Source organism: Diorhabda carinulata, chromosome 6 (assembly GCF_026250575.1).
Source record: "Diorhabda carinulata isolate Delta chromosome 6, icDioCari1.1, whole genome shotgun sequence".
Classification (NCBI taxonomy): domain Eukaryota; kingdom Metazoa; phylum Arthropoda; class Insecta; order Coleoptera; family Chrysomelidae; genus Diorhabda; species Diorhabda carinulata.
In genome coordinates, this window is record NC_079465.1 from 31,515,122 (window position 1) to 31,528,996 (window position 13,875).

Sequence of the window (13,875 nt, forward strand, 5' to 3'; positions counted from 1 at the left end):
AGTAGATCTGTATAAGTGATTGGCACAGAAATTTTCTTATTTTTTCAAATAAATAATTAAATTTATGGCGTTAAATAATTGTAACAACTGCTGATTCAAAAAACACCGTCCAAATTTTTTCACCTAAATACCCTCATTGAATATTAAAACTCAATTCATGCAACCAGCATTACACATAGTTCCATTTAGGCAACTAGACTTACACAAATTTGGTGAACCTCAATTTAGGCAATCAGTATTACATGAATTGAGTTTCTATGTTTATTCCAGGCAACCAGTAATACGTGAATTTACTCGATCGATAAGTTCACATTCTGATAAAACGAAAAAAAAAAAATAGTTAGTTGGTTAAACACCATAAAAATTCGTGTTTACAAAATACCATTTACTCTACTTAACCACTAAATTTAATCTAAATACAGAATGTCTCACCGAATTTAAAGTTTTACATCTTGAATATTCAGTCGTGATCTAGTCGTGAAAACTCGTTAAAAATCGTTTTTATCGTTTAGGTTATGGATGTTTTCACAGCAAGATTCTTAGTTTCAACGTGGGACATTCTGTGTGATAATATTTATTTTAAATTCTATAGTTTGTTTTTTCAAAAAGTAACATTTATTTTATTGATATAAGATATTATTGCTAGTCGATTTTGGTATTTTTTTACTTCGTATTATTTGAAAGTGAAAATTTTTGAAAAAAAAAAAATGATTTCACTCCAAAACAATAAAATATTTATCAAAAGAAAACATTGAAAGGTGATTGAAACATATGATGATAGTTTGGTCTTAAATAAATAACATATACAAGGTGAGCCAAAAACTTTATACAACAATTTAACAGATTTTCACCATATTAGTAGAATAAGTGGAATCCTGTATACAGGGTGTGCTAAAAACTGTAAAAATAAATAGAATAAATGAAAAAAAAATACGATGTGCATATAAAAATTACGAAAATATCGAATTGTTTTCAAGTGAAATCTATAAATAGAAATTAACGAACTACAGTCGATATATTTTGATTTCTCGATATTAACAGGACGTCCTATTTAGTGAAATAAATCTTTGTTTTGTTAAAATATTTCACTATAAATATAACAAATATTGATATATAAATATATGGAATTGACTTTTTTCTTCTTCTCTGTTTTTTTTTCTCTCATTTCTGGAACAAATTTCGAAATAATAATATACGTTGAGGTTATGTTTTTTTAAAGTGGGCGGTGGCGTTGTCGTTTATGGTTAGGACGGCACGAGGCGTTTCTTTGGTGTTAGAAGACGATAAGGAGCTGCTACTGACGCCGGAATCGCTAGATTTTTCGCTCAAACAACTCCTTCCCAATATATTTGAGGTGTTAGATTCCAGGCCTACGTCGCTGTTGCCCGTTCCGCCTGAAAACATAAAATAAGCTAAACAGTACTATAACGTCGTTTTAATACGTGATATAATGATTGATACGAAATTGGTCCTTCGAGCCGCGTACACGAGGCCGGTTTCGAGTCCGATATTCATTGAAATCGGTAAAAAGGCAGGAATTATTGATTTTTTTTTGGAAAAATACGTAGATTGCTATGAAAATAATAAGAATGGATTCTTTCAGACCTATTTTTATATCAAACACAATACTTTTGGAATATTATTTCAAAAGTGTCACGTAAGCAAACTTTTAAATACGTTTTTTGACATATTTTTGGATTTTATTGTTCTGTAGATATCCTTCGAGACAGAAAATTACTAATTTTGGGCCGAAAGCTGGTCCTTCGAGCCGGATAGATGAAAATTTTCAATTTCGAGCTGAATTCTAAGCAGATTTTTATCAAAAATTTCTGAATTTGATACGAAAATTGTTCGTTCAAATCGGAAAATTTTCAATTTTGTCGATTTTTATATAGTATATTTCATTTGAAATGAAAAACAGACCAAAATTGATAATTTTGAGGCGAAAATTGGTCCTTCGAGCCGGAAAATTTTTGATTTTATGTCGATTTTCATGTAAAATTACTAATTTTGAGACGAAAATTGGTCCTTCGAGCCGGAAAATTTTTGATTTTATGTCGATTTTCATATAAAATTACTAATTTTGAGACGAAAATTGGTCCTTCGAGCCGGAAAATTTTTGATTTTATGTCGATTTTCATATAAAATTACTAATTTTGAGACGAAAATTGGTCCTTCGAGCCGGAAAATTATATTTCGACGTTTCTCTTGTTTTTTTTCAGAAAAAAAAAGTTTAAAAGGAGGAAACTATTTGAGATCGGAAAAATAATGATAAGAATAGATAAAAATTCGGAAATAAAAGGATTTGTAAGGAAAATTTTCGAAAAAATCTTTCGATGGTCCTTCGAGCCGGAATTTCGGAGAAAGTTGATATAAATATGATTAGAAAAACAAAATTTTTTGAAGGATACGAATATGTTTTTCAAATTCCCGAATTTAGAATATCCAAAATATCTTTTTCTCTTCTTACTTTGGACGTATTTATCCGACGGCAACTTCGTCGTCGTATCTTCGGAATCTTCGAAATTTTTTCTAGCAGCACCGACGCCGGTTTGCCGGCCGCCAGCGGCCGTTTTCCCGCAAGGATCTATTAAAGAAGTTTGTCCATGGACACTTACGTAAGAATCTTTCGGTTTTTTCTGTTGCAGCAGCTGCAATTCGATGCTCGTCGAATTCGGTATGTTCGGTTGATACGTCAGTTCCTCTTTGAGATTGATCAAATTTTTCTGAGCCTGTTTGACGCGCGCCAGGATTTCGTTGTTGCATTGCTCGACCACCGAATCCAAGTTGTTTTTGTTGTCGCTGAAACCTGAAAAAACACAAAAAACAATCGTTTTCACTTTAAAACTAATCTCCTTCGACGATTTTCGGAGCGGAACATCGACAACATAAGCGGAACAAACGGCCCAGGCGAAAAAGGAACAAACCTGTACTATCGCTGGTATCTGATTCGCCCTGCGGGGAGATATGTTGCGGAATTTGACGTTTACTTTTAACGGGGGCGTCGTAACAACCCGAATCGCGGAGAAATTGTCGTCTACCGAAAGGGGAATTGTTACCGATGTCTCTAGTTAGAGCTCTATGTTCGTCGCATTCGCTACTCGAGCCGGCAACGTCGCCTTCGCTACCTGCTAAAAACCAACGAAAAGTACATAAACATACCTCAATTAGTACCAGATTTAGTTCGCGGTGATTTTATTACCAAAAATCTGTCTTTATTTGTCAGATTTATTTTTTAGTGATACATTATTGGTCCTTCGAACCGGATAAACGGAATATTTTATTCCAAACTGATTTTTTTCTTCGTTCATCATTGAAACTGAATTTAAATTATAAAATTTGTCGCTCTACTTGACAGATTTAGCCTTTAGTGATACATTATTGGTCCTTCGAACCGGCATTTTCAATTTCAAACCGATTTTTTAAGACTTTTTTTCATGGAAACTGAGCATATATAGTGAAATTTTTCTAGTTTAACCACTCATTTTACCAGATTTACATCCTAGTGTTACAATATTGATAATTTGAGCCGGATAAATAGAATTATTAATTACAAACTGATTTTTAAGAAATGTTTCATTAAATAATTGTTGATATATTGTGAAATTAGTATAATTTTTATCAAATTATTCATTGAAATTGATTTAATATTGCGATATCTGTCTAATTTAATCACTCTATTTGCCAGATTTACGTTCTAGTGACACAATATTGGTCCTTCCAGCCGGATAAACGGAATTTAAATTATTTATTACAATTATCTCGGTTTCTATAGCAGATACGTAAAAATTGAACTGAAACAAATTTATAGAAAATTTTATTTTCTATAATTTTCATCTGAAACTTTTTTTCGTAGCTCCTTTCGTTTTCGAAATATTTCAAAAAAACTGGAATTTCATAAATTTAAATTATTTATTACAATTATCTGGGTTTCTATTGCAAATACGTAAAAATTAAACTGAAACAAATTTAAAGAAAACTTTTTTTTCTATAATTTTCATCCGAAACTTTTTTTCGTAGTTCCTTTCGTTTTCGAAATATTTCAAAAAAACTGGAATTTCATAAATTTAAATTATTTATTACAATTATCTGGGTTTCTATTGCAAATACGTAAAAATTAAACTGAAACAAATTTAAAGAAAACTTTTTTTTCTATAATTTTCATCTGAAACTTTTTTTCGTAGCTCCTTTCGTTTTCGAAATATTTCAAAAAAACTGGAATTTCATAAATTTAAATTATTTATTAAAATTATCTCGGTTTCTATTGCAAATACGTAAAAATTGTACTGAAACAAATTTATAGAAAATTTTATTTTCTATAATTTTCAATTGAAACTTTTTTTCGTAGCTCCTTTCGTTTTCGAAATATTTCAAAAAAACGAATTTCATAAATTTAAATCATTTATTACAATTATCTCGGTTTCTATTGCAGATACGTAAAAATTGAACTGAAACAAATTTATAGAAAATTTTATTTTCTATAATTTTCATTCAAAACTTTTTTCGTAGCTCCTTTCGTTTTCGAAATATTTCAAAAAAACTGGAATTTCATAAATTTAAATTATTTATTACAATTATCTGGGTTTCTATTGCAAATACGTAAAAATTAAACTGAAACAAATTTAAAGAAAACTTTTTTTTCTATAATTTTCATCCGAAACTTTTTTTCGTAGTTCCTTTCGTTTTCGAAATATTTCAAAAAAACTGGAATTTCATAAATTTAAATTATTTATTACAATTATCTCGGTTTCTATTGCAAATACGTAAAAATTGTACTGAAACAAATTTATAGAAAATTTTATTTTCTATAATTTTCAATTGAAACTTTTTTTCGTAGCTCCTTTCGTTTTCGAAATATTTCAAAAAAACGAATTTCATAAATTTAAATCATTTATTACAATTATCTCGGTTTCTATTGCAGATACGTAAAAATTGAACTGAAACAAATTTATGAAAAATTTGATTTTCTATAATTTTCATCCGATACTTTTTTTCGTAGCTCCTTTCGTTCTCGAAAAATTTCAAAAAAACGAATTTCATAAATTTAAATTATTTATTAAAATTATCTGGGTTTCTATTGCAAATACGTAAAAATTAAACTAAAACAAATTTAAAGAAAACTTTTTTTTTTATAATTTTCATCTGAAACTTTTTTTCGTAGCTCCTTTCGTTTTCGAAATATTTTAAAAAAACTGGAATTTCATAAATTTAAATTATTTATTACGATTATCTCGGTTTCTATTGCAAATACGTAAAAATTGTACTGAAACAAATTTATAGAAAATTTTATTTTCTATAATATTCAATTGAAACTTTTTTTCGTAGCTCCTTTCGTTTTCGAAATATTTCAAAAAAACTGGAATTTCCTAAATTTAAATCATTTATTACAATTATCTCGGTTTCTATAGCAGATACGCAAAAATTGAAATGAGACAAATTTATAGAAAATTTTATTTTCTATAATTTTCATTCGAAACTTTTCTCGTAGCTCCTTTCGTTCTCGAAAAATTTCAAAAAAACGAATTTCATAAATTTAAATCATTTATTACAATTATCTCGGTTTCTATTGCAGATACGTAAAAATTAAACTGAAACAAATTTATGAAAAATTTGATTTTCTATAATTTTCATCCGATACTTTTTTTCGTAGCTCCTTTCGTTCTCGAAAAATTTCAAAAAAACGAATTTCATAAATTTAAATCATTTATTACAATTATCTCGGTTTCTATTGCAGATACGTAAAAATTAAACTGAAACAAATTTATGAAAAATTTGATTTTCTATAATTTTCATCCGATACTTTTTCTCGTAGCTCCTTTCGTTCTCTAAAAATTTCAAAAAAACGAATTTCATAAATTTAAATCATTTATTACAATTATCTCGGTTTCTATTGCAGATACGTAAAAATTAAACTGAAACAAATTTATGAAAAATTTGATTTTCTATAATTTTCATCCGATACTTTTTTTCGTAGCTCCTTTCGTTCTCGAAAAATTTCAAAAAAACTGATTTTCATAATGATTTTTCAACTTTTTCATATCGAAATCTTTTATATTTATTTTTCACTGCTAGATGTACCAGAAAAGTAAATGAAAAAAAAACTATTATTATTCAACCCCCTAAAACACCAGATTTAGTACCAATAGACGCAGCATTGAATAAACAAAATTCTTATATAAAAATACTAAAAAAAAAACTTACAATCGAGTTCGTGCAAAAGCTGTACGGCGGTCAAAAGTTTCGCCCTGTGATCTGTATTGACGATCCCCAAATAATCCAGATCACTCGGTTCTAATTCTTTGAACAATTCCAAATCTTCGTAACCGTTCAATATAAACACAGATATATAATCGTGCAAACCGATTTTCTTCAAAAGATCCTCAACAGAAATCGGTTTTCCTTTGATGTTCCGATGCCATTTGATATCCCGCTTCGACTTGACGGCGCGTTCCGATAAAAGTTCCACGTTAATAAATTTAAAAGTGCCCTTTTTCCCTTTACATATACCCTTCCACTGTCCGCTCGGATTCATCGAAACTATATCTATTATATCACCAGCCTGAAACGATTTCATAACATCTGAAGATGAATGAATGGTGGATCGAAACGTCTACTTACCTTAAATTTTAATACTTCCGTATCGTACGGGCTCGGAGTTTGATCTACCAATGCCCTCGCCCTTCCTACTATTTGATCTGTCGGACTCGGTTCCGGTTCTTCCGTAGATATAGAGCTGTGATTGCTACCCGCTCTTACCAACGCTTGCGTACCTTTAAAAAGTTTTTTTTTTTTGGTAATTTTCTCGATAAAACAAGCCATAAATAATACCAGATTCAGTTTCTGGTGAGAAAATTACGAAAAACGTTGGAAACCATAAAAAACCGATTGAATAGCCACTCTTTTTACCAGATTTGGTTCATATTTGATAAATATAATTACAGTGAGACCAAAAAAACTACCGGAAAAATCATAAAGTTCGATGAATTGACGTATCAACCACGATGAATACCAAACTTTGTTTCTAGTGAGTTTTCCGGTGGAATAATTCGAAAAAACATCGTAAAACGTAGGAAATTAATCAGATAGCCACTGTTTTTACCAGATTTAGTTCTTGTTTTTCGAAAATTATCATTTTTTTACTACATTTAATAAATATAGTTACAGTGAGACCATAAAAACTACCGGGAAAATCATAGAGTTCGTTGAATTGATCTATATCAGCCACGATTATTACCAGACTTACATTCTAGAGGTTATTTTCGTCGAACAATTCAAGGAATCGAAACAATTGTTGAAGAATTAAATAAATTATAGATATTGTATGAGAAAAACAAGAAAAATTAGACATTAAGCCTTCTTATGTACCAGATTTGTCTACAAGTTATTATACAATTTGTTGATTCGATCTATCGAATACTATGGATGAAAATTACTTACTGGAACCTGATCCACTGGGTAAACTTTCTACGGAACTGGCAGAACATTGAAATTGTTGTTCGGGAACACGTTGTTGTTCGGATGCATCGTTTTTTAATTTCGAAATTTTTCTTTGGACGTCCTCCCGAAGTCCTCTAACTTTACCCACCAAACCGGAAACTCCAGCAGATCTACCATCGCTTGACTACGGATATGAAAAATCATACATTTGTTCGAAAATGGGAATTTTCAATAATTTTATGTCTCAATGGAATTTAATTTATACAGAATGTCTCATTTGTTTGTGTTTAACTTTTTGCTTGGTGGTTAAAATACAAATCCAAATTTCGACTTTTAAATGGATTCAATTATGAAAAACTGAATCAATTTTGTAGAATTTTGGATTGGGGGGATGAATTTGGGTAAATTTTCGAACATATTCCAGTCCAAAAAACAAAAAAAAAAGTTCGTTTGGGTATTGAAATTGATGTAATTATGGCAGAAACAATAAAATCCAAAATTTATGATGTAATTTTGAAAAACTGAATCAATTTTGTAGAATTTTTAGTGTTTTGGATTAGGGGGATGAATTTGGGTGAATTTTCGAACATGTCCCAGTCCAAAAAACAAAAAAAAAGTTCGTTTGGGTATTGAAATTGATGTAATTATGGCAGAAACAATAAAATCCAAAATGTATGATTTAATTTTGGAAAACTGAATCAATTTTGTAGAATTTTTAGTGTTTTGGATTGGGGGGATGAATTTGGGTGAATTTTCGAACATGTCCCAGTCCAAAAAACAAAAAAAGAGTTCGTTTGGGTATTGAAATTGATGTAATTATGGCAGAAACAATAAAATCCAAAATTTATGATTTAATTTTGGAAAACTGAATCAATTTTGTAGAATTTTTAGTGTTTTGGATTGGGGGGATGAATTTGGGTGAATTTTCGAACATGTCCCAGTCCAAAAAAACAAAAAAAAATTCGTTTGGGTATTGAAATTGATGTAATTATGGCAGAAACAATAAAATCCAAAATTTATGATTTAATTTTGGAAAACTGAATCAATTTTGTAGAATTTTTAGTGTTTTGGATTGGGGAGATGAATTTGGGTGAATTTTCGAACATGTCCCAGTCCAAAAAACAAAAAAAAAGTTCGTTTGGGTATTGAAATTAAAGTAATTATGGCAGAAACAATAAAATCCAAAATTTATGATTTAATTTTGAAAAACTGAATCAATTTTGTAGAATTTTGGATTGGGGGGATGAATTTGGGTAAATTTTCGAACATGTCCCAGTCCAAAAAACAAAAAAAAATTCGTTTGGGTATTGAAATTGAAGTAATTATGGCAGAAACAATAAAATCCAAAATTTATGATTTAATTTTGGAAAACTGAATCAATTTTGTAGAATTTTTAGTGTTTTGGATTGGGGGGATGAATTTGGGTGAATTTTCGAACATGTCCCAGTCCAAAAAAACAAAAAAAAATTCGTTTGGGTATTGAAATTGAAGTAATTATGGCAGAAACAATAAAATCCAAAATTTATGATTTAATTTTGGAAAACTGAATCAATTTTGTAGAATTTTGAGTTTTTTTGTATTGGGGGCTGAATTTGGAGGAATTCTGGAACATGTTCCAATTAAAAAAGTTCGTTTGGGTATTGATTTCGATATAATGTCGGCAGAAACAGTAAAAATCCAAAACTTAGCTTTCAAAAGGATTTAATTTTGGTAAACTCGATAATTTTTCCAATATATCAATTCCTTCAACTTGGTTATCAATTTTCGTACTCCAAATTATCAGATTTTGACACATACCACATGCACGGTCGCAATCTGCTGGCTACAATTACTAAAATCTTCTTGGTCTTCGTAATCCGAACTCTGATTTGGCGACATTCCATCTTCGCTCCTACAATACCCGCTAATTTTCCTAAAATGCCTAATTTTACCTTCCAATTGCGTATAAAATTGCGGCGAAACGATTTGCCCCAAATCTTGATGATCGGATTTACTGGTATCGACAGAGAGAGTTGATAATCTCGAACCAACACTTTGTACATCAGAACCGGCGTAATCACCACTTTCCACATCCCTGCACGATCTATATAAAATAAAAATAGAAATCAATACTAAATACTATACATTGTATTTGCGTACCTTAAAGGTATAATAGCCGGTGGGTAACCGGCTTGAGACGGTAGAATTAATCCTCTTCTAGGCGCGATTCCTCCAACGGCTTGAGAATCTCTAGGAAGTGATATATCACCAGCGCTCCTCAAAGATATAACACCTTCTCCTCGGGTATCTTGTCTGGTATTTAACGTGAAACACACCCTACCGTTTTGGATGGTAGCCGAAGATCCTTCGTTGCAACCCATTAAAAAATCCTCGGGATCCGATTCGTAAGGGGGTTCGTCGTACCAATGGGCTGGACGATTAAGGGGATCGGCGTAATGGGACATTGGAGCTAACATGCGGACGTCTTCGTCGTACATATAAGTATCGTCTGCAATAACGAAAACTTATGATTTCAATCGTTTCAAGAAGTAGAAAAAGAAAAAGGATGTTTACCTCCCGATAACGGTCCTCTGATACCTTCTTTACCTAGTTGTAGCAAACCCTGTTTGATATCCCTTAATATCTAGAAATCGAGCGAAAATATGAGATAACGGATAAATGATTTATTTAGATTAGATTTACCTCTTCATGTTCTTTTGTAAACTTTTCGCGTTTCTTCATCGCTTCTTGGAGTTTAAGCTGAAATAAATCAATTTCCAAGCATTTGAAATCATCGAATCGATCTAAAACTTTCCATAATCATTCAGAACCGATTACTAAATGATAATTTCGTAATCAGGATAACATTTTAAACAATCTAGTCGTTTAAGAAGCTTCTAGATTAATAGACTAACCTCGTACATCTATAATTATGTGACGAAGGTGTGCTATAAATAGAATTAGAATTATTGGAATATAAATTAGATAGTATTTTCGAGTGAAATGAAAAAAAATTTCGATTAGATCGACGGGGTATTTCGTGGAAAATAAAATTCTGTTTTATGGTGACATTCATAAGAGAAATCGTTGATTTCGAATACTAAAATCATCGGATCGATCTAAAACTTTCCATATAATCATTCAGAACCGATTACTAAATGATAATTTCGTAAATTTTTACTATTATCCTCGATAGTTTAATCAGGATAACATTTTAAACAATCTAGTCGTTTAAGAAGCTTCTAGATTAATAGACTAACCTCGTACATCTATAATTATGTGACGAAGGTGTGCTATAAATAGCATTAGAATTATTGGAATATAAATTAGATAGTATTTTCGAGTGAAATGAAAAAAAATTTCGATTAGATCGACGGGGAATTTCGTGGAAAATAAAATGTTGTTTTATGAAGACAACCATAAGAGAAATTGTTGATTTCGAATACTGGAAGGAAGTCTGCATTAAAACTATCCCTACCGGCATCATAAAACCGGGCAAAGGCAATAAAATCCGAAAAAAAAAATCCCATCGCCTTCACCGAATCTTGGTGACACTTTGATTTAGGTAGCCGTAAGCTAACAGGGGAAGGGAATCGAATTTGGTCTGTTTCTATTTCTTATTCCGTAAATTCAAAGTTCGTATCGTAGAATGGATACGACAAAGTTTTCCCTTAATGTAACATACGAGGGTGGTTTCGAATAAAATTGAAATTTTCAACTGTTCTTTTCAGTTATATTCATAATTGAATCACTTTCGTATTTCGATGATTCAAAATATTTTTAATTTCTATATCTTTAGATATTATTTGACAACAACTGATAACTGATACAAATCATCTCAACTTTGTTGTATTCCTCGAGATAAGGCTCCAATCGACGTGGTTTCTCCAATTTTATCGTCTCACATTTCAGCTTCAATCATTGATGTATATTCAAAGATGTAGATCAAATTGATCGCGTTCAAGCTTCTCCAATTCTTTTTTAAACTATCCCTGTATCCACTGCAACTACAGAACGATCTTCCAGTGTGTTAAAAAGCATATTTGAAGAATCCCATTCTTCAACAACGTTTATAACATTCAACCATTCAAAATGATGCATCGACTTGAAGAAATGGTAGGAAATTCATGCCAAACGACGTATACCAAGACATCTAGAGTAGTTTTGTTGGTATAGATTCACTTCTACACCTTAAAAATCGTTTTCTTCGACAAATTTCGTACCCCACCAACTTTCTAAACCGAGAAACAATATAAGCGAACGCGTGCGTTAGAAAGAGATCGGAAACTACGACGAAGGTTACGATCTTTGGAGAAGTGATCGAATACCGTCTGGGGAATTTTAAGTGACCGTCTGAAAGATGACCCGATCGCCGTTGATGAGGCAAATATCGATGAATCGATTCGATTTATTTATTTTTTTTTTTTTACCTTGTATATTGTTTCTTCGAAAGTATTCGGTGTACCGCCGTTCAATTGTAAATTTCTGAGTCTGTCGTAATCTCTGGGATCTACCATGGAACGCAGAACCGCGTGCTGACCTAGATCCGTTAGACCCAAACCGCTTTGGAGGACGCTATCCGGCGTATCAACCTAGAAATATTTAGTGCACTTGGTTTACGTAATTATGTAAATAACAATAAAAGTAGATTAAAGACATTAATACTTTACTTGACAGCCCGAACTCCAAGTTTGGGGTGCTACGAACGTTTCTATATCGTTCAAAACTTATTATTATTTCGATTGTCCTTTGGATTTTATACTCTGGAAAGACAGTTTGAGTTTCTAGGTTAGGTGAAGCATACGATCCACCTGCACAAAAGAGGATCTACATGGTGATGGTGTCCATATAATTGAAGATTCGTTTGAATTTTTGTTTTAAATCTTCATCCATATCGCGTCGGTTTACCAAAATGAGTTTTTCGACATTCGTTTATTCAAAAAAATCTAGTTTTTATTTGAACAACCCTCGTATTAATATCCTGTATAGATATTAGGTGAAATCATTGTCGAAATACTTGGTATGTATGAGGATTTAGGGAAATGAAAAGGAAGATGTTGTTTAATGGTAAAAATGCCGCTTAGAATCTGTTTCAACATTTTTTAAAAAAACTGTTAAATATCAAGGTCTTGAAGATGTTTTCTTCGAGTGTTTGGTAATGTTTTAATGCGTGGGTCCATCACTTTACACCCGAAATCGAAGAGCAATCAAAATAATGAGCTGAACAGGGAGAAAAGTTTCAAAAGAAGACAAAAATCGTCGCATCTGCAAACGAGGTCATGGCGTCGGTTGTTTTGGGATAATTTTCATCTTCAAAAAGGAAAAACTATCAACGGCGATTTGAGCGAAGAAATCAAGCGAAAACGATGATATTTGGTTAAGAAAAAAATGTAGTTCCATCAGTGTACACATGGCTAAAATTATTTAATTAAAGTTTGAATTCGTATTTAATCCACCCTATTTGTCAAATTTAACCGCCTCCGATTATTTTCTGTATCTAGACTTAAAAAAAAAGACTCGACGGTCATAGATTTACCAACAATTGTATCGTAAAATAAAAATATTTTTTTCCAAAATTTTTGTGACGATCCTCGTATATACGATTCTACCTCTTAACTACGCTTTTTAAAATCGTCGTATTTTCACATGTATACTCCATTTAAAAAAATCATTTTTGTTTTATACGAAGCTCTAAAATCGTCGTCGCGGAAATCCTACTTGAATATTCAAAAATATCATCCCGAAACCGCGTGGTCTTAAAAATAAAAAGGCACTTAGAAAATTGAAAGTTGAAGTTAGACGAACTTTAATGACCCAAGAGCTCAGTAAATTTCTCGAATTATTCAGAGAAAAAGCGAAACATAACCTCAAATTCCGTTTACAATTTTGATACTACGTATAAAGAGTTAATTGAAGTCGTTGAGGTTTTTCCTTCAGACCAAGTTAAAAGCTTAAATCCGTGCTTCAACTCAACTTTGAATTTTGCGAGTTGCTGTTGGTTTAATCCACGACGAAAGTCGTAGAAAATCATCCATCATGGTAATGTCAAATTTGACATAATCGCATCGGCGTTGCCATATTTCAATGTTTCTACTATTTTACCTTTTTTTTTTTTTTGAAATTTAGTAGCTAGTCAAGGATTATAATCATCAAAATTATTTGTAAAACTTTACGGTCCAATCTAGTAAAAACGTTCCGTATATAAAAAAATGTGGAGATTATATTTTTTTCTGTAAAAAGGGGTAGTTGAGTGAAAAAAAGATACTGCGGGTTTCGTTAGGAATTTTTGACGTTATCGCTAAAGGGATTAGAAGATTTTTGTTTGAAAACGAAAAAGAAAAAAAAGTAGATTAATTGCAAGCAATTTGCATGAAATAATTTTAATCGTTTCTCTAGACTTTAGAAAAGTTTTTTATTAATGTTATTTAAGACGGTTGCTTTGTCTTTACTTAACTTTTG

The 13,875-nt window shown here is 31.2% G+C and overlaps 1 protein-coding gene across 11 annotated transcripts in view; it reads right to left on the reverse strand.

Annotated features, from left to right (window-relative positions):
* Positions 1-1,164: 1,164 nt before the first annotated feature.
* LOC130895111 (uncharacterized) overlaps positions 1,165-13,875 on the reverse strand; it is a 112,783-nt gene continuing 100,072 nt past the window's right edge. The window contains exons 6-16 of one of the 11 annotated variants that reach the window (XM_057802263.1): positions 11,847-12,008; positions 10,120-10,176; positions 9,991-10,060; positions 9,577-9,925; positions 9,235-9,520; positions 7,438-7,621; positions 6,619-6,770; positions 6,202-6,559; positions 2,928-3,128; positions 2,619-2,809; positions 1,165-1,394 (exon numbers count right to left, since the gene is read on the reverse strand). In XM_057802263.1, coding sequence (XP_057658246.1) covers positions 1,371-1,394; positions 2,619-2,809; positions 2,928-3,128; positions 6,202-6,559; positions 6,619-6,770; positions 7,438-7,621; positions 9,235-9,520; positions 9,577-9,925; positions 9,991-10,060; positions 10,120-10,176; positions 11,847-12,008 — 2,034 coding nt within the window. In that variant the 3' untranslated portion in view covers positions 1,165-1,370. Of the gene's footprint in view, positions 1,395-2,470; positions 2,810-2,927; positions 3,132-6,201; positions 6,560-6,618; positions 6,771-7,437; positions 7,622-9,234; positions 9,521-9,576; positions 9,941-9,990; positions 10,061-10,119; positions 10,177-11,846; positions 12,009-13,875 lie in introns of all 11 variants that reach the window. The other 10 variants (XM_057802257.1, XM_057802262.1, XM_057802256.1 and 7 more) reach the window with 10 other exon arrangements.